General features: G+C 36.5%; 1 protein-coding gene across 5 annotated transcripts in view; it reads left to right on the plus strand.

Annotated features, from left to right (window-relative positions):
• Window positions 1–21,246, plus strand: part of MCU (mitochondrial calcium uniporter) — a 208,440-nt gene that overhangs the window by 163,583 nt on the left and 23,611 nt on the right. For all 5 annotated transcript variants that reach the window (XM_047825917.1, XM_047825916.1, XM_047825918.1 and 2 more), the window contains one exon: window positions 20,712–20,882. In XM_047825917.1, coding sequence (XP_047681873.1) covers window positions 20,712–20,882 — 171 coding nt within the window. The remainder of the gene's footprint in view (window positions 1–20,711; window positions 20,883–21,246) is intronic.

The raw sequence follows: 21,246 nt of genomic DNA on the forward strand, positions 1-21,246 counted from the left end.
AGAAAAGCTAATAGGCCCATCCAGTTTTCATAGATCAAGGAATGTTATTATCTCATCTCTTCATTTATGTTTTAAAATTGGGGACAAAGGTAATGTGAAGATCACAGAAGCACCATCTTTGGTATTTCCTAACCACTGGGTCTTTATTCTATGTATCGTGATCAAACTCTCCAGCCCCTTCACGTCATCAGGGCCTAGAAAGAAGCAATTCAAAATCTGCAACCTCCTGCCTGATTGTTTTTTTCTTCCCTGATGGTACTATCCTTCTTTGATGTGAGGAAGAATGAACCGATGCTTGGGGACCACATGCAGTCCTTTGTAAAAGTCCATAATGCTGCCAACTGACAACAGGACGGAGGCTGTTGTTGCAGTAGTGGAGGGATATGTTTACAGCTCTTCTTGTCATTTCTCTCACTCAGTATTGGACACTCACAGTTTATATTATTTGCTTAATAGGGTTGAGTGTTAATATATTTCCTCTGTATAAAGTTTAGTTTGATAGAATTCTAATTTCAACCTTATAAACATTAAATTTATAGGCAAAGCAACCATCAAAAGAGCATCTAGCAAACTTAAAGACACCTAAAGCAACGAAATCTCAGCAGAATTTTTAGAGTCCTAGGATCCCCGTTATTGATCAGAATCGATATTTAAAGTGTTACCAGAACCCTCCCCCTCAAAGCTGTTTAAATTTAATGCAGCTGCTATTATTCTGTATGGAAGTATTTCAGTAATGTAACAGTGCTACAGTTGTACTGGGATATCTAGATGAATATTATTCCAGGACATAAATGCTAGTAGGTTGACTGTATGTTGCATAAGGGGTGTTTGCAAAAGCTGAAGGGATACATACTTTAAAAGAAGTGTGGGTCCCCAAATTCCTACCAATACTATTGTCCTTCTTAAGAAAACCAATTCATATTAGTAAAATATGAAAATAGAAGCACATAATTGGTTTAATGCAACTCATTGCCCATACTATCTGCAAATTATACATCTTTCTTATTTTTACTTCTAAGCTAATTTTACCTTAGGTCTGTATAGTGTATGAGAAAACTCTGCTTAATACATAGCTACTTTTAGCCAGCCGTCTCTGTGATCATTTACTGCTCTTAGTTGAGACTGCCGGATCATATTCTTTATCAAATCATTTTTAAAAAGTACAAAATCTAAAATACCACATTATGTTTATATACCTAGTATATATGCCTAATATAAAGTACCTCTCAATAATTGCATGTTAATTATGTTGTTTGACCGATCTTCTATTTATGACTATAATAGCTCAGATAACAGATATAAATTATTTTAAATGTTTAACCTTCTTACCAAAGCAATCTAAAGGTTCTTAGTTTTTCTTATGTCACAAATACTTTTAAAGATCTGGTGAAAGCTCTCTCTATATATCTGCATGCATACATACATACATACATACACATACACATAGGAAATTTTACACATAATTTCTTAATGATAAAGACTCCCTCAAACCAACTCATGGACTCCTCATCTCATGGCCCTCAACCTCAGATACATTGTATACAGGTGCACAGGTACGTACCCATATCTGTGCACATGTTCCCTTTCATGAGAGGCATTATGTTTAGAGGTTAAGTAAGAGACAAGCTTTGGAGTCAAGCAGATCTAGGCTTACATCCCAGTTTCACTATTTAACCACCTTATATCTTTAGGCAAGGGCATTAGCTTCTCAAAGCCTCTTTTCTCATCTGTGAAATGGAGATAGTAATAGTTATCACCTCTGAGAGAAAAACAACTTACCCTGCAGAAATAGTTCTTATCCACCAGAACAACTTACTCTATAAAGAGTGCTTGTGGTAGTGTTAAAGACCTCTAATCTAAGAACCGTGGTTTGGGGCTTCTCATTTTAATTTCATTGTGCCCCCATCCTCAACTATAAAACTACGCAAAATTTTTATGACTGTATTGTTTGTACCTACTTAAGATCTCCAAAGCCTTGTTTATACCTGCTTAAGATTTCCAAAGCCTTTAGGGTGTTCCTCTTCACATTAATGAAAGTTAAGGATGAGAGTAATTCTGCTATAGACAGGTTGAATGTATAATTTATCATCCAACCCAGGATACTTTTGAGAATGAAAAGGGGGCAACCAGAGTTTTCATGACAGATTTTCATAGTGTAACCCAGGACGTATTGTCCCCTAAGCTTTTGGGAAAGTGTCAAGGGTGAGCTACCATAAGAATAAGGAAAATAGCGCCTTCTAGCTGCCTTCCTTTCTCTATCCAGAATGTGATGCTATTCAGTTAACCCTGTTTTGAGAATTGTGGTGAGAGTTGTGTTTATTTTGTAGTTAACAAAAGATGTAAGATTTTCATACAATAGAGAGCAAATAATTTTTGTAATAAAGGGCTATTGACAATTCCTGTGTAATAATAAATAACCATCTGTTTAATCAACCCAAGTATAGATAACATATAAATTCTTTTTTTATTTTTTTAAAATATTTTTGAATGTTTATTTATTTTTGAGAGAGAGAGAGAGAGAGAGAGAGAGAGAATGAGCAGGGGAGGGGTAGAGAGAGAGGGAGACACAGAATCTGAAGCAGGCTCCAGGCTCTGAGCTGTCAGCAGAGCCTGACACGGGGCTTGAACTCACGAGCTGTGAGATCATGACCTGAGCCGAAGTCGGACACTCAACCAACTGAGCCACGCAGGTGCCGCTGGTAACATATAAATTCTTAATCTAAGGTCTGTGGATGGTTTGGAGAACTAAATATTGCCCCAACTTTCTTCTTTGGTTTTTGTCCTGTTATGTTTTTAAATTAAAAAAAAATTTTTTTTAATTTTTAAAAAATGTTTATCTTGAGAGAGAGAGCAAGCAGGGGAGGGACAGTGAGAGAGAGAGAGAGAGAGAGAGAGAGAGAGAGAGAGAGAGAGAGAAAGATATCCCAAGCAGGCTCCACACTGTCAGTGCAGAGCCCAGTGCGGGGCTGAATCCCACAAAGGGTGAGATCATGACCTGAGCCAAAACCAAGAGTTGGATGCTTAACCGACAGCCACTTAGGAACCCCTGTCCTGTTCCTTTTTTTTTTTTTAAGCTTCATTGAGATATGTTTTACATATCCTAAAATTCACCTGTCATTTCATAGCATCATAACAATCCAGTGTTAGACTACTTCCTTCACCCCTAAAAGTTCCCTGGTTCCTGTTTTGCAGTCATTCCCTTCTCCCACCTTGTGCCCCAGGCAATCACTAATCCACTTTCTGCCTCTAATAATTAAATCTTGTCCAAAAATGTCATATGAATGGACTCCTACAGTATGTAGTCTTTTGCATGTAGCTTGTTTTATGTTATCATAATGCTTTTGAGGTTTATCCCTGTTATAGGGTGTTGCAGCTCTTTCCTTTATTTTTATTGCTGAGAAGTATTTTGGTATATGGAAATATCACATTTTGTTTATTCACCAAATGAAAGATATTTGGGTTGTTTTCCATTTTGGCCTGTTCATACTGCTGGTATCAACATTTGCCTGTAAGTCTGGGTGAACATATGTTTCCGTTTCCTTTGGGTACTTAGTGGAAAGTAGGGTTATATGGTATATGCTTAGCTTTTTAAGAAATTGCAAAACTGTTTTCCAAAGTGGCTGTACCACTTTGCATTCCCACCAGCAACATGTAAGTGTTCCAGTTTCCCCATATCCTCCCCAACGCTTGTTTGAATCAATCTTCTTGATTATAGATATTTTAGTGGATATGCAGTATTATTTCATTGCATTTCACTGATGACTAATGATGTTGAGCATCTTTTTATTTTATTTTTTTATTTTAGAGAGAGTTTGCGCGAGCATATGAGAGGGGGCAGAGCGAGAGACAGAATCTTAAGCAGGCACCGCGCTCAGTCCCGTGATCCCCTGGGATCATGACCTGAGCTGAAATCAAAAGTCAGATGCTCAACTGACTGAGCCACCCAGACGCCCTGTTGAGCATCTTTTAATGTGCTTATTAACCATTCAAGTATTTTCTTTGGTAAAGCATCCAAATTTTTGTCCATTTAAAAAAGTTGACCATCTTAGTCGTGATTTATAAGGATTCTTTGTATATTCTAGAGCTTTTCCTGTTGCTTTTCAAATAGTTTTGGGGAAAAAAAGGATTTGTTTGAGTCATCTTACTAATGGCCACTTTTTATACACATTTGGAAATTCTGTCTTTACTGTCATCATCATATTGAGGGCACAAACTACCCCACCACTGTGTTTCCTTCCAACTGTTTAAAAACTTGACAACAAAAAAGAAATGAAACTAATGAAACCACTTAATCACCAAAGATGCTAGAACACAAAGCTCTGGGGTCTTAATATGGCAGAGTTGTCACCAACCTAAAGATGAAGTTGGGAATGCTGACACAGACTATAGGTTTCCATTTAAAAAATATTTCTTACAGTTTGGACTTTTTGTTTAAGTAGAAGTTTCAGTTAGGAACTACCAAAATGTGATTGCACTTGTTCTATCACAAAACCCTTTTTTGTAAGGTTCTATAAAAATTGACTTTCACATTGCTGAGAAAAGCTGCCACATGAAATTGGAAAGACCTTTAAACTTTATGTGCTGACAGTTTTGAACTGGCTTAGCTTAGAGTAGAAGCAAATTTGTCAAATTTCAGATGATGTCATCCAATCTAGGATTGCTGTCAGTTATTCCAATACTTTGAAGGAAGTTTTGAATGAATTGGAAACTATCCCATTTCCCTTCAGAATACAACTTGATGAAGCTACTGATTTGCTCTAAAGCCTTAGTTCCTACTTTTTGTCTGTTAATAAGCATGCTGACACAATCAAAAAAAAAATCTCAAATATGTGTGATTCTCTTACGGAAATTAGAAAATCTGTTAACGTTAATGGCTGTAACCTTCTTTGGAAGATTGTTAAATTTCTTTGCCAAAATAACTACCAGAAAAAAAATTTTTTTGATGCTAAGGAAGATCTTGGTACTCTCTGCACAGATGGTACATCTTCCAAGCTTAGTAACATGCATATTTATATTGCCTTAGAGAAGAAAGGAGCCCCACCCATTGTAATAATGCACTGGGTGTTGTTGGTTTTTTGGGTTTTTTTTTCACTTGCACATACTGGCATTGAAGGCTTTTCCCAGAGTCCTAAAAGAAGCCTTGCCTGCTACCACAGAAGTAGTCACTATCATAAGATGATTTTATCAAAATAGAAAATTTTTCTTTGCTTGGTTAAACTTTTGACAGGAGTTTTGCTTTTTACTTATTTTTATTTATTTGTTTTTTGAATTTTTTACAATCTAAATCCAAGTTAGTTAACATATAGCGTAATAATGATTTCAGGAATAGAATTTAGTGATTTATCATTTACATATAACAAGTGCCATTTACATGCCAACACGTGTCCTGCTTAATGCCCCTTGCCCATTTAGCCCATTCCCCCACCCAATACCCCTCCAGCAGTTTGGAGGGGTTTGTTCTCTGTATTTAAGAGTCTGTTATGGTTTGTCTCCCTCTCTGTTTTAATACTATTTTTGCTTCCCTTCCCTTATGTTCATCTGTTTTGTATCTTAAATTCCACATATGAGTGAAATCATATACTTGTCTTTCTTTGACTGACTTATTTCAGTTAGCTTAATGCACTCTAATTCCATCCACATTGTTGCAAATGGCAAAATTTCATTCTTTTGATTGGCAAATAGTACTCCATTGTGTATATATACCACATCTTCTTTATCCATTCATCAGATAATGGACATTTGGGTTCTTTCCATACTTTGGCTATTGTCGATAGTGCTGCTTGTAAACATTGGGGTGCATGTGCCCCTTCAAAACAGCATACCTGTATCTCTTGTATAAATACCTAGTAGTGCAATTGCTGGCTCGTAGGGTAGTTCTATTTTTAATTTTTTGAGACCCTCCATACTGTTTTCCAGCGTTGCTGTACCAGTTAGTATTCCCACCAGCCGCGCAAAAGAGATCCTCTTCCTCCACATTGTCGCCAACATCTGTGGTTGCCTGAGTTGTTAATTTTAGCCATTCTGACAGGTGTGAGGTGGTAGCTCACCTATGTGAGCTTGTGGTTTTGATTTGCCTGATGATGAGTGATGTTGAGCATTTTTTCCTGTGTCTGTTAGCCATCTAGATGTCTTCTTTGGAAGTGTCTATTCAGTCTTTTGCCCATTTCTTCACTGGATTATTTGTTTTTTGGTGTTGAGTTTGATAAGTTTTGGATATTAACCCTTTATCTAACATGTCGTTTGCAAATATCTTATCCCATTCCATTGGTTACCTTTTAGTTTTGCTCATTGTTTCCTTCTCTGTGCAGAAGCTTTCTATTTTGATGAGGTCCCAGTAGTTCATTTTTGCTTTTGTTTCCCTTGCCTCCAGAGACGTGTTGAGTAAGAAGTGGCTGCGGGCAAGATCAAAGAGGTTTTTGCCTGCTTTCTGTTCTAGGATTGTGATGGCTTCCTGTCTTATGTTTAGGTCTTTCATCCATTTTGAATTTATTTTCGTGTTGGTGTAAGAAAGTGTTCCAGGTTCATTCTGCTGCATGTCACTCTCCAGTTTTCCCAACACCATTTGCTGAAGAGACTGTCTTTTTTCCATCGGATATTCTTTCCTGCTTTGTCAAAGATTAGTTGGCCATACATTTGTGGGACCATTTCTGAGTTCTCTATTCTGTTCCATTGATCTGTGTGCCTGTTTTTGTGCCAGTACCATTCCATCTTGATGATTACTGCTTTGTAGTATAGCTTGAAGTCTGGAATTGTGATGCCTCCAGCTTTGGATTTCTCTTTTAGGATTGCTCTGGCTATTCGGGGTCTTTACTGGCTCCATACAAATTTTAGGATTATTTGTTCTAGCTCTGTGAAGAATGCCGGTGTTATTTTGATAGAGATTTTAGGAGTTTTGATTTTTAAGAGAAGAGAAAATTTAGTTAAAGGAAGAGTTTACTTATGCCTTGATTTATTTGGAAATATTTGGGACCTTATGAATGAGCATAATCTTCCAATTCAAGACCTTTTGGCCATTATTATGAATTTGGTAGAAAAATCATGAATTCTTTTAACCGAGCTGTAGCTCTGAAGTTGGTAATTAGAAATAGACAACCCTGTGAATTTTCCAACTGCGGGGGTAGGGAGTTTCTCTGAAGTCTACTCATGAATGGAAAGCTTTGTCAGTTTCTCTACAAGAACTGAAAAACCTCAGAGCTCTTGAAGATTACTTCCATTCAGAAACCTTAAAATTGAATTTTGGATTTATAATCTTCTCACTTTTGATACTGTATCAAAATAGTGATATGAATTCAATTCTAAGAGTCTTAGAAAATTCTTAAGTTCCTTGCACACACCTATCCTACCATCATCATCTGCCAAAGGGAGCTGTGATTACATTTACCATATCTTTCTCAGAGTCCCTGAGTGTTCACAACTTCTTTTCACAAAAACAGAAAGGCACAACCTTTTAGATATCAAAGATGATATTCTGGTTAACCATGACTTCTTTACGTGACTTTATGTGACTTCTTTATTCAAGCCAAGCAATAGCAGCCTTGTAATTGAAATGGTTTTTTATATAGTATTAAAGTTTATATTTTATTTAACTTGTACAATTTTGTTTTATCTCTTTAAAAAATAAGAAATGGCCATTAATTTTGGGTTAAAATGAGGGAAGTCCGTTTTTTGTCAACATTTATTTTAAAAATATGTCAGTGTAGTAGTCTGCTTGGGCTGCCATAAAATAGCATAGGCTGAATGGCTTAAACAACAAAAATTTATTTTTTTCCCAGTTCTGGATGCTGGAAGTCTGAGGCCAGAGTACCAGCATGGTCTGGTTCTGGTAAGAACTCTGTTAGCTTGCACATAGCCACCTTCTCTCTGTGTCCTCACATGGTGGGGACTGGAGAGAGCTCTTACCTTCTTATAAATCCACAGTCCTATCAGATTAGGACCCCACCTTTATGACCTCATTTAACTTTAATTACCTCCTAAAGACCCATCTCCAGATAGTCACACTGAGATTTAGAGCTTTAACCTATGAATTTTGGCAGGGAGACACAATTTAGTCTGTAGCAGACAATATGAAGGAAACCAGTTTCTGATGCAATAAAATAAATTATATCTAAAATTTTTATGTATAAATTGTTTGAATTTTTTCAGGGAATAAGGCTATAGGAGGAATCCATACCCTTATCAGTGTCTCAAAGAGGTCAATTATCCAAAAATACTAAGGAACATGGAATTGGTTTATATAGCAATAACTGGTTTCCTTCTTGTTGTCCTCAGTGGAACAAGTCACTTTTGTTTTCTTGAGATTTAAAGGAATGATTGGAAATTTTCCATGGACGTATTACATGCTTTTAGACTTTGGGTTTTTTTGTTTTTTTTTTTTAATTTTTTTTTCAACATTTATTTATTTTTGGGACAGAGAGAGACAGAGCATGAACGGGGGAGGGGCAGAGAGAGAGGGAGACACAGAATCGGAAACAGGCTCCAGGCTCTGAGCCATCAGCCCAGAGCCTGACGCGGGGCTCGAACTCACGGGCCGCGAGATCGTGACCTGGCTGAAGCCGGACGCTTAACCGACTGCGCCACCCAGGCACCCCTAGACTTTGGGTTTTAAGACCTTAGTTTTTAGGAAAATCAAGAGAAACTGTTAAAGCAGGCATTTTTTTCATATATTCTCATTGAATCTTCTCCGCAGCCCTATGAGGTATTAGAATCCCTACACTGTGAGGAAACTGAGGTACAGTTATATTCAGTAACATGCCCATGGATTTGAGGTATCTCCTGTGGTAGAACTTGAGGACTATCAAATCTGAGATTCCAAAACCATGCTTTTTCTACTGCACTCCACTGTCTATACTTTGGGATTGTATTCTGTTTATCATCCAGAAATTAAAGTGGATCAAGGATCAAGGTTTAATAAAGGTACTTTCGTAGCAGCACCACCAAAAACATCAGTTTTAAAAGGAAAAAATGTTACAGTACTATATTAGGACAGGATTTCATTTTTACAAAAGCGAAAGAAAATTTTAATTCTCAGTAGAGTGAGTGCACGAATGGAAAGAAAGGGAGGGGATGACCTTTTACTTAGCACAAATGGTTTTGACATTTCTGAGAAAGATTTTCATGAACTCGTTTTAAAAGAACCTGAATTAACAAGAAGTACCTAGGTTGTACAACTATTTAGCATCAGACGAATAACACCATGTATAAAAAGATGATTTATAACTTTGTATTTTTCCAACTTTTACTATTTAAGCCCCATAATAACTCCACAAAAATTGTACATAGTTTACAGAAATTACCTTGTACAAATACTGATTCACCCAAGGTACAAAATGAAATACATAGTTGATGTGATTAAAATGAATTTATACTACTGGTTAGAAAGAAACAACTGGATTTATCAAGCTACTGAAGTTATGATTATATAATTGGGCTTTCTTATATTGCCGTGGAAGATTATTTCCTACGTAAAATTTACAAGTTTTCAACATAAGTATTCTTCAAATGCTGTTAATACGTGACAGACTTAGTATATTTAATATATTATGAATAATATAAAGAAAATTTCAATAATCTATTTTTCATAGTTAAATAGGTTCTTCTGAGGTTATTGTGAAGCAAGCACATTTTGTTTATACATGTTAATTATTGATATCAAAGATATTTTTGCCACAATGTATAAGGAAGGGCCTTATTATCACCAAAATAATATTTAGTTTACTCTGTTAAATGGTAGTAATCTTATGTTTTGTCTAACATATAATTTAATGAAAAAGCCTATGGGCTTTTGGAATTGTATTTATGAACATAGAAGTGAGTATTAAAGATAAATTGTGTGAAGCTATCTAGGCATGATACTAGTAAAAAAAAATCTGTAAAACATATATTAAGAAGAGTAAACTTTATTGAATGACACAAAAGAAGATAAAAATAAATGCAGAGTTATGACATGTTAACGAATGTGAGGACAACACTGTAAAAATTGTCTGCTTCCCCCACATGAATTTATAAACTCCAGTGCAATGCTAATCTAAACTAAACCCCAACAGGAACTGCTGAATTTATTCAAAACTTCATATGAAAAAAGAAAACTACACAAATACCTAAAATAAATTTGGAGCGGAAAAGGGGGGAAGGTTTGCCTCAACTACGTATTAAGATGTATTTTTAAAACCATAATAATCAAAAGGAAAGATCGTAGAGTCAGATTAGAGAAACCTTGCATGTACGGGAATTTGACATGTGATAGAATTAACATTGTACATCAGGAGAAAAGGGAGACTATTCAATAAATGCGGCTGTTATAGTTGACTTCTTACCTCACAAAAGTAAATTCCAAATGGCATAAGGAGTAAAATGTGAAATGCAGAGCTCTAAAAGGAAAAGAAAAGTTGGCCAAATTTATATTGGAAACTAAAAACAAGGAGGGCTGCTAACTTTCTTAGCCTTCTTTTTATTTACAATAAAGAAGAAGAAAATCTGTTTTTTTCCCAGGGATAAATAAATTGTGGTATATTCATAAATAAAATTCTACATAGGACTTTAAGTTAATGATCCAGAAATCTGATTCAATTTGGATAAATGTCAAAGCATTATTGAGCATAAAAGGCAAGTTGTAGAAAGTTGAATATAATGCAACCATTTATGTAATGTCTAAATACACGCAAGAACCATGCCATATTTAGTTATTTAACACCACGTAGCAAATTACGGCAATATTTAGTGGCTTAACAATAATAATCCTGTATTATCTCATGTTTTATGGATTTGGAACTCAGGAGCAGTTTAGCTGGGCAATTCAGAATCTCATGGAGTTGCAATCCCATGCTCGCTGGCACTGCAGTCGTCTGAAGGTTTGACTGGGGCTGGAGGGTTCGATTCTAAGATAACTCACAATATGAGCTGAGAAGTTCGTACTGGCTCTTGGTAGGAGGTTCCACTTCTTCTCAATGTTGGCGTCTCCACAGGGCTGCAGGTTTGTCCTTGTGGCTAATGAGTTCCCTCAGAGCATGTGATCCAAAAGAGCAAGACAGAAGCCACACAGTCTTTTATGGCATAGTCTGGGAAGTTACACACCATCACATCTGCTGTATTCTACTGATTTTACAGACCAGCCCTGATTTGATGTGGGATGCGACCATACAAGGATATGAATACCTAGAGGCAAGGATCATAGAAAACCACCTCAAAGGCTGGCTTCCACTATACTATATACTGTATACTAAGCTGTGTCTCTGTGTGTGTTTGTCTGCCTGCCTGCCTGCCTGCATGTATATATATCATGGATGAGACTGCTAAACACCAAATACCAACTTCAAGATAGTGGTTTTCTGTGGAAAAAGAAAGATTACCCTGCTTAAGTATGGATCATTTTTTGAACAGGAGCAAGGCTGGAATGATGTAGGGAATTCACTTACAATATAGCTGATAGAAGAAAGGTGGTGGTGACCTGGACTAAGAAGATGGTGGTAATGCAGAGAATTGAAGGATTAGAGTTGTTTAGAAAATAGAATGAAAGGACATGGTGACTGATTAGATATGAGGGATGTCATGTTCTCGTTCTAAGTAGTCAGGGATATCATACAATTTTCTGGACTGGGCAAAAGTTAAATAATGGTGCTATTACTGACTGAGATGAAAAATGTCAGAGGTGGGTGGTTCAGGGAAGATTAATTCAATTTTAGGATATTTTTACTTTGAGATGTGCATATGGGAAATCCACATGTCCAGCAGACAGTTGAATATAGGTTTGGGACATCATCAACATTTAGAAGTTAGCTGGCAGTCGGGAAAGACATAAGATTGCCTAGAGAGTGTGTGGTTTAAGAAGCACAGAGACCTAGGACAAAGCACGTAGAAACTTTCAAGGGATGAATACAAGAATAAGAGCCTATGAAGGAAAATGAGAAATTGTAGACAGAAAGTTGCAAACAACCAGGAGAGTATGGAATCACAGAAACCAAAAGGAAAGCTTTTTATAAAGTGAAGGAGCAGGTTTGATGAAGTTTTGGGGTGATGGTGGGATTCATGAGGTCCGGAGCCAACAGCCAAGAAAGAATTCTTGAAGACGTCTTTGGTACAGAAAGGTGATTTTATTAAAGCATGGGGACAGGACCTGTGGGCAGGAAGAGCTGCACTAGGGGTCAAGACAGTAACTCATTGTATACCCTCAGGTTGGGAGGAGTCTCTAATGTATTTTTGGAAGCAAGGTTTCCAGGACCTTGAGGGGCTAGCTGTTGCTACAGAAATGCCATTTATTACAGTTCAGTAAAACCTCAGTCATGAGACCCTTCAGATGTGTATCAGGGGGCCATAAGCTTGGAGTATGATTGCCAGCATATCTCTTGGGGCAGTTGAGATAGAGGAAGTATACTTACAGGATCCTGGAAGTTGCAATAATATTAAGCTAAGGTTCTCTTTTGCCCCTAGCAAAGTGTCATCATGGAGGCAGCTGAGTTCCTAGAGGGGGGTCACTTTGCCGGTTTCAAGGACTTGTCAATGGGCTGTAGGCAGTAAGGGAATTTAATTTTTCATTTGCCTTAGTTTCCCACATTACCATGGCAAGCACTTAAACCCCTTTCCTTTGTTCTTGGGTAGCCAGGAGTGTCCGAGAAGGAGTATCACACATATTCCACCGTGGTGGGGTGGGAGTGGGGTGCCAGCCTGTATTTTGCCCTCAGCTTGCCCCACACTCCCTCATCAGGTTGACATCATTAGATATTGCTAAAACAAGCAAGTTAAAGGCCAAAATTCCCACTGAATTTAGCAACCTAATATCATACATGACCTGGGAGAAAATGACTTTTTAGGCGAATGATGAGATCCAAAATGACTTAGCATTGGGTTGACTGTGTCAATTTAGGAATATCACTTAACCTTGCCAGACTTTATTGTTAGCTGCAAAAGAAGGACATTAGTAATGAAGTTTTGGGGTGATGGGGGGAGTGGTCTGGAGCCGACAGCCAAGAAAGAATTCTTGAGGATGTTTTTTTGTTTTTTGTTTTTGTTTTGTTTTGTTTTGTTTTAATTTTTTTTCAACCTTTTTATTTATTTTTGGGACAGAGAGAGACAGAGCATGAACGGGGGAGGGGCAGAGAGAGAGGGAGACACAGAATCGGAAACAGGCTCCAGGCTCCGAGCCATCAGCCCAGAGCCTGACGCGGGGCTCGAACTCCCGGACCGCGAGATCGTGACCTGGCTGAAGTCGGACGCTTAACCGACTGCGCCACCCAGGCGCCCCTTGAGGATGTTTTTAGTGCAAAAAGGTGATTTTATTAAAGCACTAGGACAGGACCCCTGTGCAGAAAGAGGTGCCCTGAGGTTGTGATGGGTAACTAGTTATATACTATGAAGTTGGGGGGGTAAAGTCAAAAGGGAGGCCTCCAGAGGGACTTGATATGTTAAACAATACCTGAGGCCTTGCTATTGTCAAGCTAAAGGTGTTTTTCCTCTAGTAAGGCATTAACATTAGGACGGTGTGGGGTTCCTGTAGAAATGTTGTACTCTGTATTTACCTCAGGTATTTCTCAATGGGCTGCAAGTCATAAAGAAATTTAATTTTACTACCATTTCCTTCCTGCCTTTGTTCCCCATATCACTATGGAGGGGTGATGTTGGGTCTCTAGGAAACTGAGTCTACAGGTTTCTGGAGATTAGGCTATTGATTAGATTGCCTTTTTTTTTTTTTTTTTTTTTTTGTAATTTACTAAGGTATTTGTAAACTGATGGGAGACCCATGTCCTGTATGACTGTGATCTCTATCAGTTAACCAAGTTTCCTTTCCTTTGTTCTTGGGCAGTGCCTGAGGAATATCACACATATGGGGTGGGGGGAGGTGGGGGTGCAGGGGTGGATGCTAGCTTGTTTCACCCTCAGCCTGTCTTATGCTCCCTCATTATTATTCTGTATGATTTCTGTCTCTTCTAACACTAAAAGTCTGTGCTTATAGTTCACATTCTTGATTCATAATAATACAGAAAGGGGGTAGAAATAAACAGACAAGATCATAAGCCACTGGAATCATCTATCATACATAAAGTACAGCTCTAAGTAGCTTTGCAGAAAACACCCTATATGTGTTTTCTTATTGTACCAGTTCCCTTTCATAAGTCCTCAAGATATATACATTCATGTTCATGCATGAGATGATCTATTATGGATGAGATTTTACCCACTATTTTTGACAACAAATAAATTTCCTACTGTGAATTTAACTTTCCTACTTACCAATTGGCTAAAAAACAAGCACAAGCACATACTTTGCAACATTTTCTGTACCTGATGCCCCCAAGACCTTTTTTTTTTTTTAATGTATTCCTTCTTCAACCCCAAATGTCTGTTGTCCTTGCGCTTCTCTTTTTCGTCTGGAAAATCCTTTGCCCTTTTGTTTTTATGCCTAAATCTGTTGTCATGTTCTGTTTCTCGGTAATCATATTGGTCGACCCATAATTCCTGAGTTTCTTTGAAGTACACTGTGCTAGAAATACTTAGATTATTTCTTTTCTTATTGAAATGGAAATCAAAACAAAAGATTAAAAATGAACCCAACCAAACCACCTGATGCAATTTACACTTAAAAAGAATATTTGTCTCTAGAGAATAATAGCTGACAACTGTCATTAGCTTGTAAATACCCATTGTGACTTTACTACCGCCAGCAACTATTTTACATATTGTTAAACTTGAGGAACTTTGGCAATTGTTCTTTGGTTGCAAACCGAGAGATCTGACATTTACATTACAATCTAGTGTGTGGGAAAGCAGAAGACCTGGGGATACATTTCAAAAGCAGTATTAAAATGAAGGTTTGTCAGTTCTGAAATGTGGGATTTCGTGCAGAGTTTCTCAAAGCTTTCATATTTCACTCCTTTGAAATGCCTCATGATCTTTAGTGTAAAAAGTTAAAGTGACTGAGAAAGACCTTAATTTTCTCTGTTGACTTTATCTCAGTTATTTTAAAACAGTAACCCCTAAGCACTTACCTGTGAAACTGATGTTTAGTGAAATCTTCCATGCTTTTGTGTTTAAGATTCACATCTTCTGTTTAAATTTAACTCTGTCTGCTTCTTGAAATCTGTGGCTGAATACTTTTTCACTATAGGAAAAAGATGATGGAGGGGAGGGAAACAGGTAAACAAGTTAGTCACTGAATTTTATGATGTCATCATCTTTATGGCCTATAGAAGAAGAGAGATACTCATGTAAATGGCTCTGACTTTAAAGAAAGACTGGATTGCTAAGGATTCTTTTAGAAATGAGAAAGAAAATGTTCAAATATCTTTAGACATTAAAAACTTGAGATAGTACTTAATATGTACTAAGTTCATATTACTATTTTGGCCTCTTCTTCCTTAGGAAATATAGATTACACTTTTGAAGAATTAAAGAAGTAGAGATTTCTGTCTTTTAAATTTTTATGTAAAAATTCAAATTATGTATCCACAAAGGATTAACTGCTATGGGAATTGCTGTCCTGCTGTCAACAACTAGAACAATGGACAAAATATGTAAAATAATTGTTTTTAGATATTGAACAGTAAGGACAAGACTGATCTCTGAGAGAAGAAAAACAAGTTGGACTGACCCTATATCACCTCAGCTCACAACATGAGGCTTTCTAAATTCTGAATGACAAGAGCAGGCTAGAATAACTTCCAATAACAATTACCAGAAACTGTAAAATGACTACTTCTTAGTGCTCATACAGGGCCAGAAATCATCTGGCTTCCCTCCAGCCAGAGAAGAGACATCATTGAATATATGAACATTCATTGTAGACTCCCAGAAGAACATACCTTACAAGTAGGGCCAAATTGGCCATATAACAAAAGAATCTCTAGGTCTGTCCTAAGAACCTTTCTAAAAGACTTGAAAAGATCGATATAATATGCAAATAACTATACAACAGAATCCAGCACTCAGTAATGTAAAAGTCAACAATGTCTAACCTCATCAAAAATGACTAGGTAATGAAAAAGCAGGGGGAAAAAACAGAAGAAAAATTCGTCAACAGAAACAGATCTAGAAATGACAGAGATGGTGCAATTAACAGACAAGGATTTTAAAAGTTATTATAAATGTGATCATTATATTCAGGGAGGAAAAGGAAAGCAAGCATAATATGAGGAAGAATAGAAGATATAAAAGTAAACAGATGTAACTCCCAGAGATGAAAAAATTGTGAGATGCAAAGCAATATAGATGAAATTAACAGATTAGCCATTATAGAAGAAAATATCAGTGACACTGAAGTGTGTAGCAGTTAAAACTATCCAAAATGAAGGAGAAAAAAAAAACCCTGAAATATAATGAAGGGATCCTCAGTGCCTTGTGAGACTATATTGCATAGTCTAATATAGGTATAATTATAGGAATCCCAGAAGGAGAAGGGTAAGAGCCAGAAAAAATATTTGAGTAATGGCAAAAAAGTTTCCAAATTTGATTAAAACTATGAGCTCACAGATGTGAGAAATTTAGCAGCTCCCAAGCAGAATACTTACAAAACCATAGAATGGAAAATTATAATCAAACTGTTGAAAACCAATGATAAAGAGAAAATATTAAGAGCAGCCATTGGGCAAAAGACATATTATGTACAGAGTTACAAAGATAATAGTATACATTAACTTATAGTATATGCAAAGCAGAAGACATAAGTTCTTCAGAGTGCTAAAAGGAAAAAGAAATCTGTCTACCTAGAATTTTTTACAAAGCAAAGTGTTCTTCAAAAATGAAGGCTGGGAGGCCTGTGTGGCTCAGTTGGTTGAGCGTCCGACTTCAGCTCAGGTCATGCTCTCATGGTTCGTGGGTTTAAGCCCCACATCAGGCTCTGTGCAGACAGCTCAGAGCCTGGAGCCTGCTTCAGATTCTGTGTCTCCCTCCCTCTCTCTCTCTCTCTCTCTCTCTCTCTCTCTCTCTTTCTCTCTCTCTCTCTCTCTTTCTGCCCTTCCCCTGCTTGTGCTCTGTCTCAAAAATAAATGAACATTTCTTTTTAATGAAGGTAAAAATAAACTTTTTCAGAGCCCAAATGTCCATCAATGGATGAATGGATAAAGAAGATGTGGTATATATGTATGTATGTATGTATGTATATGTGTATGTATGTGTATATATATATATACAGAAGACTATATATATATATATACACACAGAAGATGTAGTGTGTATGTATGCATGTATATGTGTGTATATATGTATGTGTATACATATATACGTATATGTATATATACGTATATATGTATGTGTATACGTATATATGTATGTGTATACATATATATACATACACATATACATACATACATACACACCACATCTGTGTGTGTATATATATATATTTCTGTATATGTGTATATATCTATACACACACATACACAATGGAATATTACTCAGCAATCAAAAAGATTGTATATATACATATATGTATATGTATGTGTGTACACATACATATACATACACATATACATACATGTACCACATCTTCTGTATATGTATATATATTTCTGTATGTGTGTGTGTATATATATGTGTGTGTGTGTGTGTGTATATATATACACACACACACACACATACACACATATACAATGGAGCATTACTCTGCAATCAAAAAGAATGAAATCTTGCCATTTGCAACTATGTGGATGGAACTGGAGGGTATTATGCTAAGTGGAATTAGTCAGATGAAGAGAAAAATCATATGACTTCACTCATATGAGGACTTTAAGAGACAAAACAGATTAACATAAAAAATAAAGATTTCTTTAAAATGTAGTTAGTTGAAGTAAAAATGATGTATGGTTTATAGCATGTAGCAATAAAATATATGAGGACAATAGCACAAAGCAAAGGGAGTGGAAGTGTATTGGTCTTGAGATACTCTACACTATACCTAAAGTGATGTATTACGTAAAGGTCAACTGTAATAGGTTAAAGATGTATACTGTAAACCCATTAGCAAGGTTCAGGAAGCCTAATAGTCCAAATCCAGGCTACTGCATATTTTTATAAATAAAGTTTATTGGAACACAGCCATGCTCATTTGTTTATCTACTGCCAGTGGCTGCTTCTGCCCCACAGTGCAGTCTGTAGTTGCAACAAAGATCTTTATGGTCCATAAAATCTAAAATATTTAATATCTAGCCTTTTACAGAAAAGTTTGTCAACACCTACCGTAGGGAAACCCCTAGAAACATAAAAAGACATAGTCAATTAGTCAATAGTAGAGATTAAATGTAATCATAAAAATAGTTAACCTAGGGCACCTCGGTGGCTCAGTCGATTAAGCATCTGACTTTGGCTCAGGTCATGATCTCATGGTTCGTGAGTTTGAGCCCTGTGTCAGACTCTCTGCTGTCAGCACAAAGCCTGCTTCAGATCCTCTGTCCCCCTCTCCCTTCACCTACCCCATTCACACACTCTCTCTCTCCCTCTCTCTTTCTCTCTCTCACAAAAATAAATAAACATTAAAAAATTAGTTTATCTAGGGGCACCTGTGTAGCTCTATCAATTGAGCATCCAACTCAATTTTGGCTCAAGTCATGATCCCAGCATCCTAGGATCAAGCCCTGAGTCTGTCTCCATGCTGAGCCAGGAGTCTGCTTGGGATTCTCTCTTTCTCTCCCCCTCTGCGCCTCTCCCCTGCTAGTGCTCTCTCTTTAAAATAAAAAATATATGTAAATATTTTTTACAAAAGGGTGCCTTATAAAAAAAATAATCTAAAAGAGAGCAAGAATAAAGAAAAAGTAGAAGAAAGAACAGTTTGGGTCAATAAAGTAAGTAGCAAGACTAACACACGAGTATATTTATATACATATATAATTTATTAAATGTAAATAATATACACGCTTTAATTAAAAGGCTGAGATTGTCAGATTAGACAAAACAGCAAGACCCAACTATATGCTGTCTGTAGAAAACCCACTTTAAATGTAAAGACACAGATAGGTTATAAGGATGAGAAAAGGTATAGAACAAAGACATATATCTCCACAAAGACTTAAAAGTGGCTACTTTACTCATAGTGGCCAAAGACTGGAAAGCAGTCCAAATGTCAGTCAGCAGGAAAATGCATAAATTATGGTGTATCCATACAGTGAAATATTAGCAATAAAAATAAACTACCAATGCATGCAACAATGCGGGTTAATCTCAAAATCACTATACTGAGAGAAGTCAGATACAAAAGAGTCTGTACTATATGATTCCAGTAATATAAAACTCCAGAAAAACTAAATATAATCTGTAGTGACAAAAATTGAATCAGTGGTTGCCTAAGGATTTACTGGGATGGGGAATAGGGGAATTTGGGGAAGTAATGAAAATGCTCTTTATCTTGATTATTGTGCCCAAACTCATCAAATGTCCATTTAAAATAAAAGTATATTTTGGTATTTACAAACTCTGTTTCAGTCAGGGTTACTTTTAAAATTTAAGTACTGAAAGAATGTAGTGTGATGCTGTTGTATATACTGCAAGCCTTATAAGTGGCTAGAATAGGCAAGGAAATAAGATGTAAATAATTACAACATTGCCAAGTGTGATGCGTTTGGCATCTCCAGAATATTAACCTAAAAACATTTCCTCTCAACTCTTCAATATTGAGGGGTATGAATCCTTAGCAACATTATAGAATGTATCTTTGGATTCTTAAAAAAAAGCTAATAAACATTATCAAGCAGTGTGCTAAGTGTTTTAAATGGTTTATTTTATTTATTCCTCACAACAATTCCATCAGTTAGGAATTGAATCCATGTTATACGTCAAGAAAGCAAGGCTCAGAGAAGTTACATAACATGCCCAAAGTTATAAAGCCAGGATTCCATCCCAGATTTGCCTCCAAAGCCTGTTTTTCTTCACAGGCTAGTGCTAACTTATCTTTAAATGCTTGGTTGCTTATGTAAAAAATTGTTTCAAAATTTATTTATTTATAAATTTCATTTGAAAATTATTTCAAAAGAGTTAGTCTGACATTTGTTTTAGTGACTAAGACTCAGTAAATCAAGACTATTGATGAAAAAGATAAGGAAATGGGAATTCTTTCAGTTTTATAGCTTATGATAATGTTTCCCTTAATAACTTTTTGTTAGAAAATCCCAAATAGTTACGTTGTGGCTTATAACTAGTCTCAGGACAATGTTTAAGAGAACATAAAAAGAATTGTTTTGTTTCTGTCATAATACGTTCATATTATGTAAGAGAATACTTACTTATCAAACACCTTGGATATAATAATTGTACTATAAATATGAAGTGACTTTCCTTGAGTAAGAGTCTCACTTATTAGTGTATTTTCACATATTATTCTCCAGGGGTTCTTGAAAGCTGTGGCTCCTCAGAGCCACCTCCTAAAGGTTATGGAGTCTGGCCCAGCAATCTCTGGCTACTTAGTAAAATCTTCCTCAGTAGAACTAGAGTTTATATTTACCAGTACCAAAATCTTTACCTCAAATTCCTGGGAAAGCCTCTCCCTGACCTACTTAGAAGATAATCCTTTGCATGCTTTCTTTTCTCTGAACAGTGAATTGTGTGATCTATATGATTGATCTTCCATAAGCCAGTTCCCAGAATAACCTCCAACTAAAGCTAAAGGGCATATTCTTAAACCTTTGAAAACATTTTAAACCATGTTAATAATAATAGACCCTATGTAAGAATAGTAATATTGTAGCTTTAACTTATAATGAAATCTAATTATCGTCTGATTATGGATCTTTTTCATTCAGATGTGACAGTGGTGTATCAAAATGGGTTACCTGTGATATCTGTGAGGCTACCATCCCGGCGTGAACGTTGCCAGTTCACACTCAAACCTATTTCAGACTCAGTCGGTGTGTTTTTACGACAACTTCAAGAAGAGGATCGGGGAATTGACAGAGTTGCAATCTACTCACCAGGTATAGTCACATTCATTATTAATTCTCACCCACCTGTCATTTCACCCCAGAATGCTTCTATACTCTACACACACACACACATATACCACTGCAAAAGAATCCCATACTCTTAACTTTAGGACACTTTTTTTTGCTTAGCAAATGTCAGGAGAGACTGTGATTTCTGTCTCAGTTCTCAGAATATAACTGTTCAGTTTTAGGAACTGAATATACACAAAAAGTCTCATTCAGAAGCACCTCACATACAATGCCATGGGCAAAGAGGAGCAGTCGATCACATTTTATGTTATTGAAACCTTTTATCATTACCTTAGGCATAAAATAAATTTTTCTAGTGGTTGAGCCCTCATCTCTGGAGATATGA

The sequence above is a fragment of the Prionailurus viverrinus genome, chromosome D2, assembly GCF_022837055.1.
Source record: "Prionailurus viverrinus isolate Anna chromosome D2, UM_Priviv_1.0, whole genome shotgun sequence".
Taxonomy (NCBI): domain Eukaryota; kingdom Metazoa; phylum Chordata; class Mammalia; order Carnivora; family Felidae; genus Prionailurus; species Prionailurus viverrinus.